Source organism: Agelaius tricolor, unplaced genomic scaffold (assembly GCF_023055355.1).
Source record: "Agelaius tricolor isolate 1412-34295 unplaced genomic scaffold, bAgeTri1.0.p SCAF_16, whole genome shotgun sequence".
In the NCBI taxonomy this organism is placed as follows: domain Eukaryota; kingdom Metazoa; phylum Chordata; class Aves; order Passeriformes; family Icteridae; genus Agelaius; species Agelaius tricolor.
In genome coordinates, this window is record NW_027269276.1 from 9,426,023 (window position 1) to 9,451,787 (window position 25,765).

At 42.2% G+C, this 25,765-nt stretch overlaps 2 protein-coding genes across 5 annotated transcripts in view; one reads left to right on the forward strand and one right to left on the reverse strand.

The window, feature by feature from the left end:
• Positions 1-14,647, forward strand: LOC139596828 (lamin-B3-like). Of its 4 annotated transcripts, XR_011681473.1 has the most exons (13): positions 197-818; positions 4,840-4,996; positions 5,719-5,844; positions 6,747-6,917; positions 7,822-7,947; positions 8,067-8,287; positions 8,972-9,197; positions 9,839-9,946; positions 10,791-10,907; positions 11,004-11,108; positions 11,242-11,312; positions 12,552-12,583; positions 13,127-14,647. XR_011681473.1 is itself a non-coding variant. In XM_071441402.1 (12 exons), exons 1-12 carry the CDS (start codon positions 85-87, stop codon positions 13,197-13,199), a joined length of 1,536 nt encoding a protein of 511 aa, XP_071297503.1. In that variant the 5' UTR covers positions 1-84; the 3' UTR covers positions 13,200-14,647. The 4 variants fall into 4 exon arrangements, 3 of the variants coding, with proteins under 3 accessions (XP_071297503.1, XP_071297501.1, XP_071297502.1); XM_071441402.1 differs by lacking the exons at positions 197-818; positions 11,242-11,312 and adding an exon at positions 1-158; XM_071441400.1 differs by lacking the exon at positions 11,242-11,312 and having other exon boundaries at positions 196-818.
• A 766-nt stretch (positions 14,648-15,413) lies between these two features.
• Positions 15,414-25,765, reverse strand: part of SH3GL3 (SH3 domain containing GRB2 like 3, endophilin A3) — a 42,400-nt gene continuing 32,048 nt past the window's right edge. Inside the window, exons 7-9 of the mRNA XM_071441403.1 lie at positions 23,142-23,245; positions 21,790-21,917; positions 15,414-16,210 (exon numbers count right to left, since the gene is read on the reverse strand). Coding sequence (XP_071297504.1) covers positions 16,005-16,210; positions 21,790-21,917; positions 23,142-23,245 — 438 coding nt within the window. The 3' untranslated portion in view covers positions 15,414-16,004. The remainder of the gene's footprint in view (positions 16,211-21,789; positions 21,918-23,141; positions 23,246-25,765) is intronic.

Consider the following 25,765-nt stretch of genomic DNA (forward strand, 5'->3'; position numbering starts at 1 on the left):
GCAAAAAAAAAAAAAAATCCCAGACACAACAGTCAGAGCACTGACGCAGCAGCATGCTAGAGTGTGAGCATCACTGCAGCTGTCATGCATCTTCCTAAAGCTGGGATTTTGGTTTCGCCCCGACCCCTTGCACCGGCCTGCGAGAACGCAGGGCTGCGGTAGGTTTTTCCTTCTCCGGGCAGCGGCATTGGACTGATAAGATGCAGCAAAGCACATGTGAAAGATAAAGCGGAGGGGGGCTGGGGGAGGAAAAAAACCAAGAAACAAGGTGTTTTCTACAGGGCTGGGCCGGGCCGGGGCGGCCGCAGGGCGCAGCCCGAGCCCTTTAAGCTGCCCACCCTGGGCGCGGGCCGGCGGCAGCTGCAGGCTATTTATACCGGGGCGGCGGCGGCGCTGGGTGTCCTGCGCGGGGCGGTCCCGGCAGCGGCGGCGGGGCCCGGAGCGGAGGCTGCCATGGCCACGGCGCTGCCCCCCACGCCGGCCGGCGGGAGCCGCTCCGTCAGCCGCACGGCCGAGTCCTCGCTGAGCCCGGCGCGGCTCAGCCGGCTGCAGGAGAAGGAGGAGCTGCGGCAGCTCAATGACCGCCTGGCCGCCTACATCGAGCGGGTGCGGGCGCTGGAGGCCGACAAGTCGGTGCTGCAGCAGCGGCTGAGCGAGCACCAGGCGGGCAGCGACCGGGAGATGGGCTGCCTGCGGCTCCGCTACGAGACGGAGCTGGCCGATGCCCGCCGGGCGCTGGACGACATCGCCATCGAGCGGGCCACGCTGCAGGTGGAGCTGGGCAAGATTGGCGAGGAGCACCGGCAACTGCACGTCAGGTCGGTGCTCCGGCCCCGAGCAGGCCTCCCGGCCCGGGGACACCGCGGGGAGCCGCCTCTTCGGGGCTCCTGCGGGATCAGGGGAAGGGGATGCTGCTGGCAGCAGCCCGTGGGTTGTGGGAGGAGTGCGCGGTGATGTTTCGTGTCCAGGTTGTGCAGGCGTGATAATCCCGAAGGAGTTGTGCTCTGGGGTTAGGAGACTCCTTGATGCCTGTTCCGGAGGTGTGCTGGGGTGACGCTGCTGAGTGCCCCCGATGCTATGGGGTCACCTCAGCACCTGCCTGGGATGGGCGTGGGACTCCTGCAGAACGTGGAGTGCTGGGTGCCCTTCTGGGCCATGAATGCATAGCTGCAGGGGTTTGGCACCACACCTGTGTTTACAAACACTGAAGATAATGGCAGTTATATGGGGAGTTATGGAGCAGTGGAAGGAGTGTTTGTTTGGATCAGAGTGCATCTTTTTTTGTGCTGTTTAGCTCAGACTTTGCACAGGGGGGAATACAGATAGAAGATAGGATACTTCTGGGAGCAGAATGGCTTACCTGGTCCAGGTTGGTTCTGCTCAGAAGTTTTCCTAGTGGCTCTTAAGTCTGAGATGAGCTGCCTGCTGTTTTAGCTTGGCTTTCTTGTAAGCTGTGTGTCCTGAGGCTGGAATAATCACCTTGACTAAGCTCACCAAGCCTGAACAAAGGCAATGTTAGTGCTGTCCCATCCTCCAGAAGGAGGAAGAGGTGTGTGAGCAAGTGTCCCATCCCAATAAGCTTCCTCTATAGAAATATACAGCCTGCTAGCCTGCTAGCGCTACTGTAATGCCCTGTTACACCCCCATATCAGTTACAGACTTGTAATAATTTGGATGTCCACAGTCCCCTTATATCTTGCTATAAACCTGTATCAGAGCAAATTCAGGCACCAGCTTCTTCTTTTAATGCCTGGAGGAAGTATTGCCTCCTCGTAGACTCAAGTAGCTGTTCTAGTTGGGAATCAAACACGTTTTTACTGTAAGCTTCTGTTTTAAGCTGCATAGTTGTTGGGCTTGTGTCTGTCATGCTGGGTTTTGGCTCACAGATCTGTATCATAAATCTAACCAGCCACTTGAGTGGACAGTGAGGAGAGGGGTAATGCCTGTTATAAGACTTTTCCGCTGCTCTTTGTGTTTGCATAACTCTGGCTTTGTTTGTAAAGCTTTAGACTTGGCAGATATGCAATTCTCTAGACTATTGGGTTGGGTTTTTTTCCTTTACAGTAACCAGGTCTTAGAAGTGGTTAAATTTATAGCCCATGGGAAACGATACATAGTACATATTGGTTTCTGAAGGGACTAGACTGAAGTCCTAATATTCATGTGTGTTGTATCTGGGCTGCCTAACTGCAAATGTCTCAGATGACTTGGAACAAACTTTGAGGGTATCGTGTCCTTAGATATATACACACCCTTTAAATAACCTGGGGGCTGTTTAACTCTTATAGAATGAAATGTCACTAGATCATTTCCTAATAACATTAACTATTGGCCCTTATTATTCACTAATTAAGAGACTCAAGGTTTTTGACAACAATAAACTGATTGCATTTGTTTTTTTTTCTTACTACTTAAACAATGGTGACTGGAAGCAGATGAAAGACATTTGGGGAGGAGGAGTTGTAGATAAGCATATTGGTTGAATTCAGAGCCTCAGGAAGGTCAAAGCAACTGCAGTAACACAGCAGAGAAAGACAAGACAAGTTCCTTTCTGCACCAGGGAATGTGGATGTGCATTTTGCTGCTGAACAAACACAGTGTAGCAGCTGAGGTTGTAAGAATGAATTCTCTACCTGCTGCTGACATCCTCTGGCCTTGACAAACTGCGGTCTGTTTCAAACACACCTGATATCTTTTGGTAAAATTGTTAAAATTCTCCAGTTCAAGCCTATGTGACATCCTGATTTACAAGGAATGTGATTGGCAGTGCCTTAAAGCTTTTGCTTGTAATTGATAGTCTGTAGGCCACACTTAGCTCTGGAATGGTTGGTATATGGAATGTGGCAGAGTACTGTAACTGTCACTGCTTGCTGCATATGGGTGTAAAGTGGTGTTCTGAACCCCAAACTTGGATTAAAGGGTAGTAAATGCTCTTGTCAAAGTCAGATTTGTTAATTTGTTGCTCTTAAAGATGAAATGTCTCACTCCAGGGTTCTTTGAAAATAGTATTTTTCAGGAAAGAATCCAGAAAACCTGAGCCTGGCTGTCAGAAGCTTACTTTGGAAAGTGAACTCTTAAAAGAGATACTAATGAAATTTCTTTTTGCACACACTTTGATTGCAGAATGAAATTTATATTATTGTAGGATGAAACAGTCAGTATTACGTAGTGTTATTGACATACTTAATATCATATGTAATACATTGATAGGGGTAGCAGAGACCCCAAAAGGAAGGTAAATAATTAATATCTAGGAAAGAAAGAAACCTTAAACTGCAGCACATTATCTTGTTTTTCACTGTTAGTAGAGCTATGTTTCTCCTAAAGTCTGAGTAAAGAGTAAATAACTTCTAGCACAACACAGTCAACAAATGCCTCTGAGGAGCAGGGCTAGAAAAGGCCTTGAGCAAGCACCTGATGTAGCCACATTCCCCAGGCCTGTGCTGGAACCAGCCATACCTGTATCTTTTCCAGCAGATTCTGTGTAACCCTTATTTTAAATTCCAGATGATGGAGATTCCAGAATATCCCCCCCAGGCAGTGTACTTCAGTGGTGAACTGCCAGTTTCCTCTCCCTAACATCTAACCCACGTATTCCTCCCTGCAATTTAAGCCTGGAGCTTCCTGTCTTTCCTGCAATAGGCATGGAAAACAGATTCCCTAACTCTATGCGGCGGTCCTTCATATATTTAAAAATTGTTCTGTCTCTTGTCACTATTCCCTTCTCTAGACTAAACAACCCTTAGTATTTTCCAATCTTTCCTTGCAGTTCAAGCTTTCTGAAGTTGATCAATCCTGCAGAATTACTTTGGACTCTTGCCAACTGGTCTCAGTTATCCACTGGAATTGTATCCATTGTATGAGTTGACACAACTTTACCACTTGGCAGAACTGGTGTTGGCAATATAAATTGAGGACTTCCTTTACTCTTTGTAATTTCAAATATAAGTTTTGAGCAGGGACTCTGTCTCTGGATAGTGGGCAGGCAACTGGCAGGATTTTAAAAGTTGGAGCAGTCTGGGGAATTATGGCAGTGTTCTTCCCTGACAGGAGCTCGTTGTGGGCCATTCTCTCCTTTCTCCACTGTGGTGCCGATGGCCACTGAAGGGCGTTGGCCATCCAGGTGGTACGTGTGGCTCCACTGCCTGGGTATTGCTCTGGAGATGATCTGGGTATTTGATGATGGATATTTGCTCTGAAAGCCAAGCTCCCCTCACCCTGTACCTGCTCTGCGGTGTGAGGGAGGGGACGGAGTCCCTCGCGGCGGTGGCTGAGGGGCCGCAGGAGGCAGAGCCCCGGCGGGGCAGCTCCCCGGGCCGGCCGGTGGCCTCCGGGGGACAAAGCTCCCTGTGTGCTGCGGGGAGGAGGAGCGGCACCGCCGGCAGCCGCGCTCCGCCCCGTGAGGGACCCGAGCTGCCCTCACGGCCCGGCCCGGCCCGGGCTGCCCGGGGCTCTGAGGCGCTCCCTGCGGCCCCAGCGCCGCCTCTGCTGCGGGGGTGTCCGTGCAGGATTGTCCGGCCCCGGTCGCTGAGCGTGCCCAGCCCTCCCCGTGCAGCCGGGGGCCTGTGCCGTCCCTTCCCTCTCCCCTAGGGAATGCCGTGGAAAATAGCTGGCTTCCGCTTGGGCTTCGCTCTGAACGAGCTGGAAAATGGGTCAGGAATCTCTCCGGTATAACAAATGATGCTTGTCGGAGGGCCCTGTCTGGTTTGTTTTCTGCTCTCACCGTGAGCCTGACAAACCTCTCCTGTCTTTAACCGCGGACCCCTCTGAAGGGAAACACATTGAGGACAAATTCTCCCATGCTAGCTGCACTTAACAGTGTAAAACTTTCTCCTGTAGGAATTCCAAAAAAGAAAGTGATTTAAACGTGGCCCAGGCTCGTGTGAGAGACCTCGATGCCCAGCTAAATGCGAAGGAAGCTGATTTAGCAACAGCCCTGAATGAGAACCGAACTTTGGAGAATGAGCTCCGTGAATTAAAGGATCACGTACTCAGTGTAAGGCTTGCTGTTGGAATCTAAACTTTGCTTTTCCTCCTGCAGTTTTTGCTTCATTTTCCTCAATTAGTTATTGATATTTAAAAGCAGAGAAGGCCTGGTAACTATGACAGTGACAGGTGGACCAAAACCTTGCTGACAGCAAATGCTACTGATGGTGGTTTCCTTAAAACTTCCACCTGTTGTAGGTACCTTTAATTCTATGACCATAGGATGTAATGTTTTTTGTTCCAAAGTCAAAGCAAGATGAAATGTTCTGCTATAGTCCCTGTAGCATTCTCTAACGCATCAGGGAAGTGTATAATACTGAAAGTGTATATTAATTTGTCAACATAGACTGTATTTGGAGGATTAAGTGTCAAAAAATTATATTAGTAGGAAGAAGTTTGGAATAATTACAGTTTAAAGGGGAGGAATATATATGGATAGTACAATTGATTCATGAGAAGTCTACTTTGAGGAGTCAAATTTAGCTGGTGAGATTAACGGCTGTTCTATATTTGCCTTGAGGGAAATCTAGTCTACATGACAACTAAATAGGATTCTATGTGTTGCTGATATTTGGATCCCACTGACATAAGAGTACACAAAGTAACCCAATTCACTCAACCAGTGTGTTTTGATTGCTGGGGTAATTAAGTTGAATGATGTGTAATAAATTGGCTACCTAATTTGAAAAAATACCTCTTAATTTTGATAACCCTGTTGTCTGTCTTTTCTAGCTGAATCTGTCACTGGAGGATACTAAAAAGCATCTCCACAGTGAAATGTTGAGGAGGGTGGACCTAGAAAACCATATGAAAACATTGCAGGAAGAAATGACGTTCCAGAAGCGCCTTCATGAAGATGTATGTTTTAGCTTATTAACAAGGCATCTTTTTAGGTGTCCATGATCCTTGGATGCACTTAAAGCCCATCTTAACATTGCTTTTTTCTCTAAAAAGGTAACTAGCAACCTGTGGCAGCCCATCAGCTCATAACATCCACCTAAATAGGAAGGCTCAACAAAGTACTTAGCCTCATGTTAACTAGGATAGTACCAATAGGTATCTGGGATATGAGAAATTTCTTAGGCTGCTCTTCTAAAGAGAACTGAAATCCCAATATATTACTTTGTGTAGGTGATAGTGCATATATTAGTTACTGTTAAATTATTCCAGATGTTTACTTGAAGCCTAATGTAAAAGAAGTTAAATCTCCTTTAAGAAACTTGTGTTCCCAAATTTCTTAGCACTTCTCAGAGGTGTCTGGTAACCCTTGTGAGAGAAGTCAGTACATACAACTAAATGAATAATTGATATATGAATGTAAACCAGCTTCCTTCTTACTGGTAGGAATCTCAAAAGTGTATGGTTTGATAGAGAATTCTCATTTTTCTAACTAACTGCTATTACTTTTTGAATAAAACAAGAATAGGTGAACTAACAGTGCTTAAAGAAACTGAACTGTATATGCATGTGTTCTAAATTAAAAAACCAAACAGAATCTATCTATTTCAAAGAATTAGTCTTGCAAATTAAATATTTACTACATTTTAGTTGAAGCAATGTTGGCAGTGAGGTAGAAAAACAACAGTGAGGCAGCAAGGTGGATGTGCTAGACTTAATGGATGAATAAGATATGCATAAAGATGAATTACTGTGTACTCAATGATAAATCTGCTTCAACAGGGATGGATTTGTGAAGCTGGCACACTAAATCCAGTTTCAAACTGTATTGGCTTGTTTATCCTCTGAGAAATTTCTTCTAGGAGCTCAAGGAGACAAAAAGAGTCCATGAGAGCAGGATAGCAGAAGTAGAATCTGGTCGTCAAAGAGAATTTGAGAGCAAGCTCTCAGATGCTCTGCAGGGGCTCAGAAAACAGCATGAAGAACAAATTCAAGGCTACAAAGAGGAGATGGAGCGAACATTCAGTGCAAAGGTGAGTTTGGAAAAGATGACAGTAAAATAAAACTGAAATTCTCTGCACCTTGACATCATTAAGGTCACACTGGCAAAGACAGCTGATAGATGGAGCCCCTGCATTCACTGCACAGCTTCTTGGCTAAGTTGTTATGGAATTTCAAAGCAGTCAAATTTGACAGTAGGATTTCTGCAAACATTTGATCCCAAATAAAACTGGTTCAGGCATAAATACAGGGAGGGATTAGAAGTTGATCATATTTCAGACTTCTGACAGATTCAGGACCAAGGTCTGTTATGTTTGTATTAAGCAATTTCAGTCTTGAATAAAATCTAACTTTTCCTACACACCAGCTTGCATGCCGACTCAGGGAATCCCTTTGGGTGCCTGTGTTTGTTTCCACTAAAAATTCTGTAAGTGCCTCTTGAAGGAGCACTTTATCCTTTCTTGGGATATCTCAAGACTGAGGTATTTGTAGAGCAATTCAATGCTGCTTGTAAAGATGCAGGAACTCTTTAATAATAGACCTTTTGGGGAAGAGTGATAATAGTTTGACTTGTGCACCCAATATCCTGCAGTTCTACACTTTCACAAGCAGCTTCTAAACATATTCTCCATTGGTCTTCTGGAGAATCAATTTACTTAATATCCATACAAAGTCCTCATACATTATTAACTGAAATATCCTAATCCAGAAATTTTCACTACCTGATTATTGCTGACTTTTTCTGACATAAATGTCAAACTTGTGTAAACCTCCCTGGAAAGCACTACAGAACTTTCTGACCTGGACTTTATTGGTATCTGCACACTTCAGTGAATGATAACTATTTCCAGGTGTAACAGGTGAAAATTACTTGGTGTTCCTTGTTTATAATACATGATAATGTGCAACTCAGGACTAACAGTGACTTATTCACAGGTGGAGAATGCCCAGCTAACTGCAGCAAGGAACTGTGAGTTTGCCAATGCTGCTCGGGAGGAGCTGATGGAAACACAGAAGAGAGTTGATACTCTGATTTCTCAAGTTAATCAATATCAAAGCCAGGTTCTGTCTTTATTTGTATAACCTTATAATTATTTTAATATACTCTCAATTCAAAATACTGGCCTCTTCTCTCTAATCTTCACTTTGATTTTTTTTTTCCCCTCTCCCCCTAATTTTAGAATGTTGCTTTGGAGAGCAAAATAAAGGAGCTACAGAATTTGCTGGATTACGATCGTGATCTCCATCGACGGCGTATGGCTGAGAAGGAGGAAGAAATGGCACAAGCTCAGAAGCAGGCACAAGCACAGCTGGAAGAGTATGAGCAGCTCTTAGATGTGAAACTGGCTCTAGACTTGGAAATAAATGCGTACAGAAAGATGTTGGAAGGAGAGGAACAGAGGTAGGCTATGACAAGATCTTCATTATGAGAACTTGCTTCATTCAAGACCTCTACACTAACTCTCTATCCTTCAGAATGTGGAGGGAGAACAAACAAACATTAAGCATGTCATTAATAGAGTAATTTAGTTATTGAAGAATCATCTTCTGTAAATGGCATTTATAGCCCACATCTACCACATGGTATAGTAAGATGAAGTTACATCATAAATCCAGCTGATGAAATTCAAAGGTCCATTAAACATTCCTCAACTCTCTCAAAGTTATGTGCTACATCTTAGAAATAAAGAGCATTCAAGTTCCATGAATAAAGCTGGGAACTTGGATCAACTCCTGTCTATGTGTGCATGGTGAAAACATGAACTCTCAATACATACTAAGGAAGGGTCAAAAACTTACAATTACTTTCACTAAAGCTTGTGTCTGTTGAGACTTTAAAGGACTATTTAGTGCAGTTGTGAGTCTTCCCTTATCAATATAAGCCTGCTCTGGACTCTGGGGCTGCCTTCCAAAGGAAACAAACCACTTAGCTACTCTTGCCAGTAAAAGTAAGATTTTGCATTCGAGACTCCATGGAAAGCTTGGATGTAGGAAGCTGTGAGGCTTGGATGTAGAGGGAGGGTAGGTATGAGAAGAAGCAAAGCACATCAGACACTCAGGTGAATGTTATCTCACCCCCTTCTAGGCTAAAGCTGTCACCCAGTCCATCTTCACACAGCACAGCAACTCAAGCAGCAAGTCAGGGCCGACGATACCTGCATGGGAAGAAAAGGAAAATCAAAGAAACCAAGAAGAGGGAGCATAGTACTGCACTTAAGACTATTCAGCATGTTTCAGCTACTGGAAATATATCTATTGAAGAGATTGATGCAGATGGGAAATTTGTCAGGCTTAAAAACCACTCTAATGAGGTACTCCCATTTCAAGTCTGCATTGCAATGTATGACTGCTCAGGGATAGCTTTGGCTTAGTGACAGACTAAAGACTGACCTTTTGGTACTGCAGGTGCTCTGTTCCCAGGGCTGTCTGGGAGGTGCTTCTGGGTAGAGGTGCAGGGGCTTCTATTATGCAGAAATTGAACACCTTCAGCTGTTTGTCATCAGATTCACACTAGCACTACCAGGAGTACCACTCACCCTTGATGAACTAAATAGGGTGCTCTAGTAAATTGGATCAAGATGGCTTTGCATTAGTTGAAAATACTTAAAACAGCTAAAAGGTTGAATAGAGTTGGTGATATTTAATCTATGCAGAGGGTTTATCTGGCCAATTAGCTAATTCTTCCACTAGTTTAGTTTGAAAATCCAGAACTATTAGAGTTCATCGTCAGGTCTTCAAACATATGGCTCATAGTTTAGCCATTACTAAAGTACCTGAAATACAGAATGGCCCATGAAGTTTTAAAGTGTTGGCAAACTGCTTCCTCAAAATTGTCAAATACTTGTATACTACATGAGTGGGATTAAAACTGGTCCATGAGTCTGGAAAGAACCTTGTGTTTGAATTGTCTGGTGTTGGTCTGTAATGCTGAGAGAAATTTCTTGTCTCACAGGATCAATCTCTACATGGCTGGGTGTTGAGACGACGCATTGGAAGTGTGGCAGATGTGAATTACAAGTTTCCTTCAAGGTTCACTCTTCAGGCAGGCCAAGAAGTTACAGTAGGTATTGGGTTTGTAAAACTTCCTCAGAGTTGTTCTTATGTTACATGTCAGTAGAGATTCCTGTAAAATGGAAAACTAAATAGATGCTCCAAGTGTCTAAAGAACTAAAGGTCTTATTTATGTTGATAGATAGGGGGAAAATCCTTGAAGTCCTTGAAGCAACTTGATCTGAAATGCTAATTACATTTCCTTTAAAGCTTGAACTGAACTTGGATCATCCCAGACTGGAGTGTGCTCTATTGTAAACAGAACCGTTGTATTCTAGGGCTTTTTTAGGTTTTCCCATACTCCTGTGACTTGATAAAAGTTGTGTGGAGACTCAGACTCCTGCTAAAACTTTTAGCCTACTCCAGGTCAGCAATGATCTGTAGTACTAAGAGAAATACTAGCTCTGAAATCATACTCTAAGTACATGTGATGGTGATCAAAGAGCTGAACTCTATACTTGCTACTCTAAACTGTGGAGGAGTTTGTTCAACAGATCAGTGAGTGACTCCAGGTGAGAGGCTCTTGCATGCTCAAGTTGCTGCCCTGAGCATGTCTGTGACTATAGCTTGGCTCTGTGACTCAAATGCTCTGTGTGGCCAAGCAGGGCTACCTCTACACTGAACAGAAACTGTTAACAGCCTTTTCTACAGCTTTACAATCTTCAGCCAGAAAAACTTTACCAACCATTCTTGGTAGTCCTGAAAAGAACTAACTTGCCAGGGATTACAGTGGTTCAGTTTCTCCTACTGGATGTCTGTGGTATTAAAATGCTTAATAATTATATATGTTCAGCTGAATTGTAATCTAACTATAGAAGAAGATTCTTCAGAAGGTCACTGTAAATCTGTTGCAGATCTGGGGTGCAGCTGCTGGTGTTAGCCCAGGTCCTAGTGATCTGGTCTGGAGGTCTCAGAAATCTTGGGGAACTGGAGATAATATTGGTGTTACACTCATCACAGATGATGGTGAGGTAAGTGAAATAATGAAATGCTTCCACTGTCCTAATGCTAAACTTGTTTGTGCTTAATTGCTGTGGGCTCTTGGTGGCAATTCAATTGTATTCTAGGAACTTGCAGAGAGGAAGATAATGCTTGTACCCAGAGAAGAAGAAAGTGAGCAAGATGATGATTATGAAGAAATAACTGGAAGTGAAGCAGAGTTTGCATCTCAGGTAAGCTGCCTGAAGTTTAAATATATGCTGTCAGCAGAGTCATTCAATGGCCATTTCTTTTCCTTACTAAGTGAAAATACTTCTCCAAGTACTCTTCATATCCTGCAACTCTTAATGTTTTTCTTGATGTCAGACCAAAAGAAGAAGAAAAAAGAAATGTTGTTTGGTTTCATGATAGTGGTTCCTGTGAGCATCCTTAAGCAGGTGAGATGGTGAGAATCATGCTTGTCACCTCACAGAAAACTTGCTTCATCAGTAGTGCTGCAGTCTCTTGTCCCATGTAGGATGTAGCTTGCATGGCTTTGCAGCAACTGAAGTTTTGCTTATTCTGAGTATGATCAAACAGTAGCATTAATTATTTGCTATCTTATTATTGACACACTGAAAATACAACCTTTAATGTCCATTTCATCTACATATCTGACTGTGAATTAAAGCTGTTATCCCAAGAACAGAATGCAAACACTAACTACTTCTATGGGATGAAGGGACTTGACACTCCAGTGTCCCTAGATTGCTTTTAAGACAATTTCAATGTGAACTTAAGGTCAATATATTTACAAACTTTTGGCTACCAACTTGCATGGTGTAATATCCTGTGCAAGACTAGCCAGCCACCTCAAATGCCTTTTGACTGACCATAATACAAGTCTAATCTGATGCATTTTTGATATGCTATTAGCTATCTTTAATTGCTGAAATGGTCCAAACCAACTAATATGAGGGCTTTAAGTTGGTCCTAACCAAACAATTATAGACTGTACTTGATTCAAGCTGGTTTGTGTCTTGACCTGAAACAGTACTATGGTAAAACTCCAAAGCCAGAGAGCAAGGGGATGTTTAGATAAAACTCTCTCCTTGCTGCTGACAAATAAGAGCTACTGCAGCTCTTCCTAAAACTGATCCTACACAGTTACAAGGATGGTCACATCTTACTGCACTAGGTTAAGACTCCCACTATTATTTCCTAGATATTTTCATAGTGTATCTGTCTGAAAATTAACTTAAAAGTACCTTAGTACTGTCTTTCTGAAAAAAATGTACCTTAACAGGCAGTTACTGCCTGCTGGTTTTTTGTTTTGTTTTTTTTGTCCTTTCAAACAGAAAATCTGGGTAAATATCTGTTACTACAATACCAAGTGGCTTAAAGGATGTTTTTCAGTCTCCTGACTTGCATGCACATTCTTGTAATATTTTCAGTCTCACTGAAGGATGGTGAGACCCTGTTAAATAGGCTATTGAGGAGGTCTATAATGCTGTTCTGCCCTTTGAGTATGAAAAGAAGCTTGTATCACTAATAGCCCAGAGTAGGGCCTCTCCTCAAGGATGGCTTCTTTTTATTTTAAAAGGCATTTTTTGAATTTACTTACATGACTTGTTTAATAATCAGTGATGGAAAGCAAAAGTAACTTTTTTCCTAACACTTCTAATCTGTTTTATCAGCAACTTTACAATACAGTTGTGTGCCATTTATGGTAAGAATCAATCCTAATACTTTCAGTCAAATTTTAATGCCATTCCTGTCTGCTGAATTCCTGTCAAACTTTTGATATTAGTACCTATATGTTTTTGCTGCCTTGGTAGTACTAAAATGGCTGCTTAGTAAACAGAAGTTAGCTTGTTGCCTGCAGTAAAATAATGGGAAGAATGCATGCCGTGCTTTAAAGGAAGGCAGTGTTTCCATGTTTTGCTTCTGCTTTTACCATGCTAACGAGGGCAGCACGTATCTGCATGCCATTAAGGTTCTGCTGCTTGGGAAGAGAGGAAGTGATGGGCAGTTTGACAGCCTTTCATTTAGGAAGGCACAGGCTCATGTATTGCATGGACTTGAAGACTTGTGTAGTACAGTTCATGTACTGCCTTTTGAAAATCCACTCTGCTTTATTAATAAGTAACTAAATGTACAAAGTGCTAAAAACCCTACCTGCCTATATGAGGCTCAAGTAGGTAACCAGCAAGAAATATTAAGTTTGTACACATGCTAATTAGCCTAATGTTTTCATGTTCTCTCTCTGCAGCAAAATGAAGATCCCAGCTGTTCTGTCATGTAATGTGGACAATAATCTGAAACCACATCTCAGTCCCAGGTGACACAGACTGTATGTGTATTGATATCTTCTGTCATATCTGGAATTTGGAACTCACATATTCCATCTGACGTCTTTGTGAGAAGCATTGTCCATTACATGATGGAATCTCCTGCCTTCTGATACTGGACCCTGGCCTTGGATTCACTGATACAAAGAGCAGTAGAGTACAAGCTCCATGTGAAGTTGTTTTTACTTTTACACAAGGATCTGGTTTCTGTGACCTGCTGAAACAGAAGGGTACAGAGTTTACAAAGCTTCTAAACACGTGCCCTAGAAGGATGTTAAATACTTGACAAAGAACATGAGGCTGCCTCAGCTTTCTCAATATTCTGACATGGAGTTCTCCAAAGGTAATTTCTTTTTCCAGCCTGAGTGGGAAACATGGGACCGATCATACCTTTGCACCTTGAGCAAGTCTGAAGTAAAACACTGTCCTGAAGAGTGATGAGTGGTCTGAAATGTTTCCTGCTCAGATCCTGATGCAGAGATACATAAAACTGGTCTGGATCACTTCCTAGAGTGAAACACTTTAGAATTAAAAGCAAGTTGTTAAAAATATTCCTTCCTGTTATTAAATGTACTGTTCCTCTAGTCTAGCACTTGGAAGTCCCTGTTTCAGTATTGTATATTCCTAGGTACAATGTATCACAGCAGAGCTGTGCCAGCCTTAACTTAGACAAATGTATCCTGAAAATGTGAAAAAGCATCTCATTCTGACAGAGCAGGTACTGTGACCTGTGCTGCTGGCACTGTTTGATTGGTCCCAACAGCTTTCTAAGGGGCTGGAGAGAAACAAATGCTAAGTCAAAAATCAAAGCTAGAAAGCCCCAACTGTAGTGAAAAACACATCAAACTCCCTGCTCTTGGAGCCTTTATGTGCTAAATCTCCATGCAGGCTGCAGCTCTGTGCTCCATGGAATGCTGTCCTGTCACCCTCAGGAGGGGACAGTCAGCCCAGGGGCACTGCTGTCACTCTGTCTCTCCTCCTGCTGGCCCCGGGGGAAAGGAAGGGCTTTGAGCCACATGAAGTAAACTTCCACCTGAGAGCAGGAGGGGAGGGGAGCAGCTGAGCCTGCACATTTCTCTCAGTGCTGGAGTAGTGTTTTGACTGTCTTTTACCTTGCCAAAGTGTTCAGTTCCAAATTCAAGACCTGCTTTGTGTGAGGATGAAGGTGCTAAGGTGAGGTTTTCCTATGCTAGCTTAAACTCTTATATTATTTAAGAATTCTGAGACATCAAGAGTAGATGCTGGTTTAAGACTTGGATTTTAGCAGATCCAAATTATTGTTCCATCTCAAACAATAGAAATAGCTGCTGCTCTAACTTTGCTGTATTTATCATTATTTCTTAAAACTTTTTTAACTATTAAAGATATTTTTCATGTATATAAAAGCAGTCTTGGATTTAAATATTTGCAGATTAAATAATAAAGGTCTGTCTGTTCATTGATTTCTGTTGAGTGGTTCAAAAGACTTTGAAGTAATAAAACTGGTGATTTTAAGGACTGCAGAGAGAAGAAACCTTCAGCAATGCATTATGCTTTCCTGTTTATCACTTACTTCAACTAGAGCTGAACTGCTATGAGCTTAAGAGGAATCTTTAGTAGACAGCTCCCCTGTAAAGAATTCAGCTCTCTTCTCATAAATTTGTCTTGTATAGAGAGCAACTGGCAAAAGACTACATCTTCCTCCAGGGCTGCTCACTTTGTTTGGTCACTACTACATTACTAAGCCAAGCAGGAGATGGTAAACAAAACCAAAGTGATTCTATCTACATTTGGATAAGTACTTCTGATGCCAGACTTCTTCCTTAATTTTGAGGCTTTTCTGTTATGCTTGTAATTATTACATGTCTTTCCATCACTGCCTATTCTTCTTTCTCCTCCTTTTCATCCTTTTCGACTAAATATAAAAAATAGAAATGTATTGACTTGTCATTTGTGTGCAGTAGGCGTCAGTGCTACTCACCCCTTTCTCTCACTGGAGTTCTCTACAACTCCTATGGAACTAGGACTAGTCTGCACTTAGTTCCAAGGAACTTCTCTCTGTTCCTTCTGCTAGAAAACGATGTTAACAGACATAAATGCTAAACAAGCAATAGAGAAGTAGCAAGATTATTCATGCATTGTTTTTGTCACTGAAAGCTGATCTATTCAGCAAAAGTGGCCTTCTGCTCAAACAAGTGCCAGAACCATGAGTACAGAAGCAGCAACCACTTTTCTTATCCCACAGAAATATTTATTCAGTTTGGTCAGTAAATTATACCAATTTTCAATGCTGAGAACTTGTACTTAGTACAACATCATCTTAATATTGACAACAACCACTTTGCCTTTTGTCAACATACAATGCAAAAGATGAATTAACTTGTTCACAATAAATTATAATGTGATAGATGAAAACAGCTCAAGGACATCAGTAACTTAGGAACTGGTTACAGTTAGCTTCACTAACAGTATTTTTTAAATGGTTTTCAATAGTAAAATCATTGCAGCCAAAGATAAAAAGACCCACATACAATAATAGCAAGGAAATGCATTTTTGGAGCAACAGTGAGCTACCAGTAAACACTTCATACAGTGATCTTCAAGGCACAAAGCAAAAAAACTGGGTATGGGTTTTTTTGCAGGTTGACAAATCAGGGGAGGTGAAATTTTTTTGAATATAAAATAAATACATTTTAAAAAGACGCATACAAAAGTCAGTAAGTCAGTCAAATAGCAAGGCTTTCACAGAATGCCACACTGACAGAACATTTGTGAATCCATTTCAGTCATGAAATCATGTTCACAGCTCGAATGACACGATCACTGAGGCAAGGGAACTATCACTTCAACATAATTAATGGGGAAGAAGCCAGACTCTCCATTTAACATCCCCTCATACCAATTCTCATCAATCTGATTGGTCAGAGTTATGATGTCCCCTTCCTTAAATCCAAGCTCGCCTTCATTTTCTGGCTCAAAGTCATAGAGAGCTTGGCAGCAAGGCTGATCCATGTGCACTGAAGAACCTGCCCCAGTGACAGAAAAAACAAACACATTAATTGAGCTCCACAGCATCCCACCAGCCACTCAGCACAAAACAAGGGGTCACAAATGTAGCCCTGCTGTCATGTCAACAGCAACAGCTTTTCCCTTACTTTTATTCATTAACATCTGGTGCTTCTGCATATAAAATACAAGATTAGTGATAATAAGTTTAACACATAACTGTTCCTTAAGTTCAGATGCTACTCCTCTTTCATTCCTAGCTGCCTTCCCTCTCAAAAGGATGTTTATCTCCAGCTGAGGGTTTGAGTAATCAGTTGTCAAACCCCATGTGCTCTCTGTGAAGCAGCTGCCAGAGGAATCAGAAGGGCAGGAGCTGAGGAAGCAGAAAAGTCAACAGGGGAAATGACAAGGAATCCTTTAAACAAATGGCACTGCAGCACATTGGTCCTGTGGGAACACCTACCATGGGCAGGGGCTCCTGGTCTGTCCTACAAACACAGCCCTGCAGCCTGAGCAGACCCCTGGATTTGCACACCACACTGCTGTGGCAGGAGTGAGGTTCCTTCACTGAGCAGTGACAGTTCTGGGTTACTGCTCCCTGAGCTCCTGTGCTCCACTCCTTTATTTTACACATCCTCCATCTGAACTAAGGCAAAGGCTGTGGTAGAAACAAAGGCACCTCACCTGTCAAATTACTTTAGGGATGAAAACAGTTTTCTGATACAGTATCTGGCTGCTCTCGTGACTTGCAATGTTTATCCTAAAATCACCCTTAATCATTAAAAAAAAAGTTAACCTTGTTAACTTGTTAATACAGTAAATACCTTTTTTAAAGATATTCTTATGGAGGAGTATTAGTTTGGATTGGTGGTACCAGTACATATGTAACATTCGTATTTATGACTAATTAGAATACTTTTTATTAGAATAATAATGTTCAAATTCTAAAGCTCAACTCTGTGGTTGAGGACTAGTCCATGGTTCAACTGTAGTTCAGCCATAACAGATTTTTTAACAACATACGTAATGTATCCAAGTAAAAGTCTGGTAATTTGAAATGCATTTATAAATGAAGAACAGGAGAAAAGGCTTAATGCTGCTGCCTTGTAAAGAGGAGCACCACACCTTATACCATGACACCTCTAGAACACTAGTACTTATATTTAAATTATTTAGGTTGTCTTATTGGGAACATTGCAGCAATACTCAAATATTCCAGTCTTGAGTCTCCCAGCTATCCTTTTTTACTGAGTAAACCTGCATGCAACTGGTAAGGCAATACAGATATAACAGCTAAAATGGCAAAAATGCATTTTAACCTGTTAATCATGGTAGCACATAGGAAACTATTAAAGAGTAACTGCTCAGGGATTTTCTAGATAAAGGAATTAGGAGAAGTCTCTAAAGGAAACCAGCTAAGAACCAGTGGTGATCACTCAGAGAAAACAGACAGGTGAAAGCATCTTTTAAATTGACAATAATACAACTGGGGGCAATATCTAGTGTTAAAACTGGAAAGCAGGAATTGCTTTTCTCTTTTGTGGGTATATTTTACCCTTGATAGCAACAGAAGAAAGCTTTTATTTCTAACAATGGAAGAGAAGGGAGAACAGAGACTAAGTAAACCTTCCCAGAGCAGCATTATCACAGTGTCAGGCTCATCCTCTGGAAGGCTCAGGGTAGTGACAAAGTCCTACAAGAACCAAGTAAATTAGAGCTACTCTAATACACTGGGGTACAGGTGAAAGCTTGGTGTCATACATTTGCTGAAGGACTCCATGCAGAAAAAGAGATGATGAGCCAGTTGCCAAGAAAAAATGGGCTGCTTGTGTTTAAAAATAGCAGAGTTATTTTCAGCCTTTGCCAGGTAGGAGTGGCACCAGCTCTCTGGAGCTGTCAGCAGCAGAGGGCGGCGAGGGCAGTAATTGAGAGTCGCTCGCCTTCACCCGCTGCTCCGATGGGGCTCGTTTGTTACTGCAGGCCAGTTAATTTCTGACACTGAGCTACCTGATCAGAGATGGATCACATTTGGTTCATTTTCAGCTCCAAAGAACTGCAAAGAAACATCTGGCAGCCTGGAAAGGTTTTTAAATAATGGCCACAGCCAGCACAACCAGTTTCACTCCAGGCTGTAGGATCAGTCAAAGTCTTCATTAGAGTCAGGCAGCTGCTGCTACTGTATAATCCAGAGAGACAAAGCTTCCCTGCCAAAGGTAAGGGGGCAGCACTGCCTAACACACACTGCTTAACATCACAGAACTGCTGGCACCACTCCAGCCTTTTGCTGTCTACTTGCACAAATGCTGCAGAGGTTTTAGCTAAATAAATTGCACTCTGCTATTTCTGCCAACAGGGTTTATGTTAATTTGAGACTCCATATGCACCTCCTTTATTTCTCTAGTTTACATCCTTGCACAGTCAAAAAAGAACTGTCACTAATTTCCAGACCATTCAGATCTGGACAGCACAAAATCAGGGTAAGAAAGAAGCTGTCTGTGATTCCTGGAGTGTTACAGGATGAAACCAAAAAGCCATTCAATGATGGTTTGGGTTTTTTGTTTGTTTTCCCCAAAGGGATGGTGTTACTGCCTGTACCTGCATGTACTCTGCCTTCTATACCATGCTGTATACATCAGGTAGCAAGACTGTACTTTAATAATCACAAACTGGAAGCTTGCTAAGATAATTAATCCCAGTCTCCCTCATAGCTGAAGTGAGTAAACACTTAGATGCTTATGTTAAATTCCAGCATGTGGCAACCAGATCCATATATTTCATATCATAGTCAAACCTGACAAACAAACTGAGTGAAAGGCATGATGTAATACAGCAATTAAAGAGTTCTAAAACGAGCCAGATGATGCTCACAGCTGCAGCTCATTAATGAGGATAACAATGAATTAGAAATAGAGAATTTTTTATCTGCATTTACTCAAAGCAGCCAAATAACTCACAACAACATAAAAATTAAGTTTATGTGAATCTAGCCCTGCAAATATGTGTAAGTAATAAGTAGTAAATATTCCTCACATGTTAGAGACTATACAAAGGAAAATAGTGTTTCTGCTCCAAGAAGCTGATAGTTGAAAAAATATTGTGGAACATGGGGAAAGTCGTTTCCACGCTCAGAACTGTACCATGGCAGTTGTGCTGAATGTGGCACATCTTGCTTTGAACTGGCCTGCAGATCTCCATGGCTTTGCTGAGTACCAAGACACTACTTACCCTGAGGGACAGTACCAGAGAAATTAAAGATCTGCATTTTGATAGGGTCAATATGGAAGTGGGGAAAACGAATGATGAAAGTACTTGTTTGAGTAGGATGGGGAGGTCAGTTTACTAAACAAAAAGAAGGCGATTACAATGCTATTTCCCCATCTCGTGGAGACTTTAAGACATTTAGCAGTTCTGCTTAGAACTGCTTGGTTCCCATTTCTAAATCACAGATTATTTAAAAAAATCTTATCTGTTTCATGATTCTGATTTTAAAAAGGGACAGAAAGGTTTTCCCATTTTAAGCAGGGCATATTGAGCCCACTGCAGTTCAGAGAAATCCATATGTACAATGTTTGAGTAGGACTTGGAAAACAAAAGAAAATGAACAGAGATTTCAGTGATGATTTGTACCTGCTGGGGAGGTAAGCACAGCATCCACAGCTCCTTCAGGAGGAAAAAACCAGCATACCTGGTCTTTCTAATGTTATTAGCATGTAAGTATGGCAACAATAATCTCATATATCCTATTTCTCCTTTTCATCTCTTCTATGGTGGTTTTGTTTCCATTCTGAGAGCACTAAGCAAGTGAAGCAAGTGAAGTGACAACCCCTCATTCAGTGAGATGCAAACAGTGCAACAGGCCATGGATGGAGTCAGTGAATGGAGGTGCCCTGCTCCTTCCCTATCTTAGTGATCAGTGGTCATTTATTTTCCAGTTTTCACTGAATTTCAGCTCATTAAAGATTCTTCTTTAACTAAGTGGACTGGAAGCAACCTGGAGAAGTCATCATCTGACTTTCTCCAAAGGCAGGATTGATTATCCTTAAAGGACATCCTGGAACAACTGCTGGATGGCAATGATAAACCACTGTAATGCAGTTTGACACACTGGCTTATATACAATTGCTGAATCTGAATCTCCTTTCTCCCCTGCACGTGCAAAACAAGCAAAAAAAATCTTATATAACTTGGTAAGTAATGGATAGGGCCAAAAAATTTTATGGTGATTTTTAATGAAGTTGCTATGTTTTTGCTACTTTCATCCAGATGTGCTGTGAAAATACCAAGGAAGTTACTGATCCCTGCAAACACCTCCAGTGCTTTGGATGAAATGTGTCCTTGTGTCACAGGTCTTAGGAACCTGAGATAATGCACAGAGGGGGTTGTCTCCCTGTCTCCCTCCACCCCACAATTTACAGCAACACAAAAACTCAGCATTCAGGCAGCACAAGGAGCTTCAAACAAATTGAGGAATCAGATCTCACTGGGTGGATTTATGCTGCCAAACTGCTGCAAATCCCCTTCAGTATGCATTCCATAATGGTTTCCTCTTGCAGCACAGTGCAAGGAAATTCTAGAGACATTGGAAGGAGCATGAAGTTACAGCTCCAAGCTTTATTCTTTCAGTTTTAGTTCTCTCATTTCTTTCCCAACAACCTTTAAAAAGGAACAAGACTGGAGGGAAGAAAAAATTGGAGAGTTAGGGAAAAAAAACAAACAACAAACCTTCAGGAAAATGTCCTAGATGCCATGCTAAGTACAGAAGGGAACCTTTGGCTTACTACTTCTCTATTTTCCTTCCAAATAATGTTTGTAGAAAAATCTCTGTCTTTTTCATTCTCTTTCCTCTGCATATTGTCACTGGGGCTTTGTTTGGGGTTTTTTGTTTGTTTGGGGGTTTTATTTGTTTCGTTTTTTAATTGGGCTGATCTCATCATACAATGTAGTTATTAAGGAGAAAGGGCAAAATAATTTTATTCATGAGATGAGGAAAAGCTGTTTTACTAACTCAACTTTCAAAAGTTGCCTTTTTTTTATGAAACCAGGGCCTTATCAAAGGATAAGGTCCTAAGCCCCCACCAAAAGGTACCTGAAGTACCTCAGTTCATACTTTGGTGCATAATTTAGGGGATAGTAAAGCTATAAGACGTTAAAAACAGTAAGGGTGCAAGTTATCTCTGAATTTTACATAGCTAATATTCAAGATCCTGTACAGATCATTTATGCTCTGAGATTGTGGAGAAAAATTAGCATCTGGAGATACTCCAGACTGTGATCAAACACACCCACTGTAAGCATCTGTCTTTGCAAGAAATGAACTGTTTTCTGCAAGTGCCTCTCCCTCTCTCTCCTCCCACCCTCAGTGGCAATTCAGAGACCTAAAAGACCAAGGAGAATGCCACACCTAAATTTCAGATGGTGAGAGTCTGTTGAGAGGAACCCTGATTCACAGCTCTGTTTTGAAATCTGGGGAACAATCTGGAGTCAGATGCACAGATACTGATGTCTGATGGATCCATTGTTCTCATGATACAAGAAATACGTCAAGCACCAATCTGGCAAAACATCTAGAGACACATTAATTCTATGGTGACAGACTCACCTGATGATTTTATGGAAGAACTATAGGCAATCCCATTGTGCTGCTGATTATCACCAATTTCCAGAGTTGTAGTTATTACAGGCTTTGGCTTAAATTCCCGCTTAGGCCGACTGGATGCTACATTTATCCTGTAACACAGAGAAGAGCAGCAAGAGATTTACTTAGGAAGAAAGAAGGAAGAAATACTTACAGAACTTCAGCTCAGGTCAAGTGCTTTGCTGTTTGAAAGGTGAAGTAAGAAAATATTCTCCTGGTTCTGGTTTTACTTCTTTTGATTGGTTTGTGTTTTGAATTTATGGCATTGAGTTTGGTTTTTTGGTTGGTTGGTTTGTTTTTGGGGGGGAGTGTGTGTTTTTGCTAAAAGCTGCTCAATTCTCATGCAATACTTGAATTTCAACAAGTCCCTAATTTATTTAATACTTTGGTCCTGCTGACAAAGGCATAAAGCTTAACAGCCTGAGTTTGAGAAGTGATGAGCGCCCACAGCTGCCACTGAGTTCAGCACAAGTTGCAGGAATGAGCTCTCTGGAAAGCTCAACTGCAAATGACATATGGAGAAACACATCCAGGACAGAGGCCCAGGGACTGCATCTCACACATGGCCTTTTTATTAGGGATACAGGGAAAAAGCATTTAGCCAGCAAAGCTGTCTAATACCTCTAGCTGTGTGTGCCCCAGCTGAGAGCTCCTTGCCCCCCTGGCCCCTCCAGCTGGATGGCACAGGGTGTCTGCAGACAGAGCTGTCCTCATGCCAATGCTCACAGCCCCCACAGCCACCCTGAGCTGAAAGCCCCAAGCAGCTCTCCTGACCCTGCCTACACCACAGTGACATCAGGTCTCTGGTGACCTGAGTGACACACCAGTGACAGCAGCATCTCTCCCTTTCCTTAGGCTGACACAAAGTACCTGGGCTTTCATACATATGTTAAGCACAGCTCTGTTCCTGGCCAGCTGGCTGCTCCTAACTCTGCTTTAGAATTTTGTTATACCCCTTAATCTCAATAAAAACAGGCCAACTTTCAAGCAAATCCTCCAAAACACAATTCCAAGTATGCAAGTTGAAATAAACCTCTAAACAAAGGGAGGCTGTCCCCATTAACCACCACAGATGGGAGACTCTGCACACACTCAGAGCTCCCTGGGCAGATCCTGTGTTACATTAAAGTCTCCCAGCACAGCAAGGAGCTGCCAGGTGGCAGGGGTTTAAAGCCATGGAGCTCAGTCTGGCACAAAGCACAGCAAATGTGCATCTGGGAGGTGGTGCTACAAGATCTGTTGCTTCAGTGGCTTTCCAACATTGTGAAGCTCAGCTGCAGAAGAGGTTCAGCATTTTCTGAGGGGTTCTGTCTTACCGGTTTTGCAGCTTGCTCTGCAGGTCCTCCAAAATTTCTGTGGATTGTTTATGGTAATCTAGTGCTGCTTCTACAAACACAGCCAACTGGCTGACTTGTTCTACCTGAAAGACAGAGGAAAATAGTTGTAAGGGCTCTGCAGTACATTCAGCAGAAGGATAAACAAACAGATCATTTAAAACAGACCTGGTATCTCAAAAGACCACAGTACCTTGTAGAGGTTACTGGAAAAGAGCACATGTGATTCTAGCAAAGAAACTGCCAGCTGGAAACTGAACAAAACTGAGGTGTAACTTCGAGTTCACTAACTCAGGGCTGGGTCCTTAAGTCATTTCCTTTCACAATGTGCAAATCCCTTCTGCTTTCAACTTCCAAACCAGCTGTCTGTCAACACCCAAGCCCAAAACATTAAAGAGGACATGACCCCTCAGCAGGTGAAAGTGGAGCTTTTCTGATCAATGCTGGAAGAAATTACACTGTGACAGCTCTTATGACTCAGACCCATTAGTGTTTATTATCAATGTTTACAAAGTGCAGTTCTGAAATGATCTGGACTTACCTCACTAGATGGCAGCATTTATAAACTGATAAATGAAACATGATTTATCTACTTGGATTTAAAACATATTAGCCTATCATTCAAAAATATGAATGATGAGGAAAGGGAGAATGTGAAGGAGAAAGAAAAACCAAAATATTATTATTCATGAAGTAACAAATAATCTCATTCCCCTAACACAAGCTGAAAAGTTCAAGCTGTATGGGGTATGGAGCAGTAACAGATATTTGTCTTCTTCAAGACAACATTAAGAAGACAGACCCCAAGAAGTCTGACATCTTTCCATTCCATCATGATGTCTTCAGACATTGGATCATAAGAAAATATCTGAGTAAACTTTCTACAAATGTTTTATGGACCCATGGCAGTTTTGTGTTATACTTTGTCTGCTTTTACTCAGTTAAAAAGATCATTAAAAATTCTGCCAGGACTACAAGAGAGCCAAACACTGTCACATAGCACAAAGAAATGAAATGCACAGAATCAAACCAACAGCTGAGACAATCCCATCAGTGTCAGAAGAGAGCAATATAAACAGCTGAGGACAACACACAAAGTGCCTGGGGTTTGGATGTGTGGTCAGAAAAAATGGATAAAGGACTGTCCAAACAACACAACTAAGAGCTAGGAGAAATATGGAGATGTGGATTAGGAGAAGAGAGAGAGAAAGAGAGACTGGGAAATAGCCAAAGAAACTTGAAGGACTAAAAGCTGCTTAGGAAGATGAAGCTGGGACTGGCTGCGTGGGAATGGAAGGAAGATGGATCTGATAAGAAGTGAATGCAACAGTGTCAATGTGGGAGGTCTGGAGCTGGCTGTGCAAAAACCTGAGAAAGGTGGGGATCAGGATTGAGCCTGGGAAAGGCACCTGGCAAGATGGCTGGGAACCAGAGCTCAGAGAACAGACTTCAGGGCAAGAAGACTAAGGGAGGGAGACACTTGGGGAACTGGAAAGGATCAGAAGGAGGTGATTGCAGTAAAGATCTCCACAAACACAGTGAGACCATTTGGGGTTATAGACAACAATGCTAGAATGAGAAGTTTTGGGAGGACAGACAGACTGGGTCACCACAAGACTGGAAGGGGAAGAGCACAGAGTTTTCTTTAAACAGAAAGAATAGGAAATGGGTACAGAAAAAACTTCAGAGGGATATGCAGTTCACCCCCTCCCAAAGGCAGAATTACTTACACTAGAATGTGTAACTCATCTGTTTTCTAGTGGTTGAGCTAAACCAGTTGAATTCCTGCACTCTTTTATCCTTAGTTTGGTGCTCTGACTAATGATAAACAGCACCTGAAACATTTCTCAGCTGCCCATGCAAGACAGAATTGCTAAACACACATCCACTGCAACCAGGCAACTGGTAGAGCCTACAGTGGAACAGTGCTGAAATTGTTGATAAGAGCATGTTCCAGCTTTTGCTGCCCTCATTAACTTACACTGGTAAAACAGCAAGAGGCTTAACTGCCTTTCACTAAACACTGCCGTAACAAATGTGTCCCACTTACAAACAGTTCAGGAGCTACAGGCTGCTTTATAACTGGGTATGCACAGAGAGAGAAGTTGCTTGCAGTTAAATCTTCCCACTTCACAGCTCCTCACTGTTGCAGTTTGCTCACAGAAGACAGCACAATTTTTACTTTGTGTGTCTTCTGTGATACTGCATCTACAGAAGACAAAACTGTGGAATAGGCCCAAATAGGTCCAGCTTTATTTTCCTATAATTCCATGATTATGCAGGAGAAAGCACATCCTACTATTCCTCTGTGTGTGGACAGAAGAGAGGATTATCCTGAATGGCCACAGCTGCTCCTTATTTAGACATAATTTCATGATGGACTTAGACTCTGAGCCAAAGTCCACTATCTGAGCCCAAGCCACAGATTCACTCTATGGACTCTGCAGAGCCAAAGAGCAATAGTAATGATTTTCTGAGGTAAAATCATTCAGAGACTCCACATCAGCAGGGAAGTTTTGACTATAAGTGAGCTGAAATTCAGAAACCTCAGAGGGTACATGCCCTTGCTTATATTTTCAGCAGCAGGTCTTGACTACACCAATTTC

Excerpts from the sequence above, each read along its gene's own strand:
- LOC139596828 (XM_071441400.1), top strand. The coding sequence starts at position 454 with ATGGCCACGGCGCTGCCCCCCACGCCGGCCGGCGGGAGCCGCTCCGTC. Across the intron at positions 9,198-9,838 it reads TTAAAAACCACTCTAATGAG|GATCAATCTCTACATGGCTG; the intron begins GTACTCCCATTT and ends CTTGTCTCACAG. Across the intron at positions 11,109-12,551 it reads AAGCAGAGTTTGCATCTCAG|CAACTTTACAATACAGTTGT; the intron begins GTAAGCTGCCTG and ends CTGTTTTATCAG.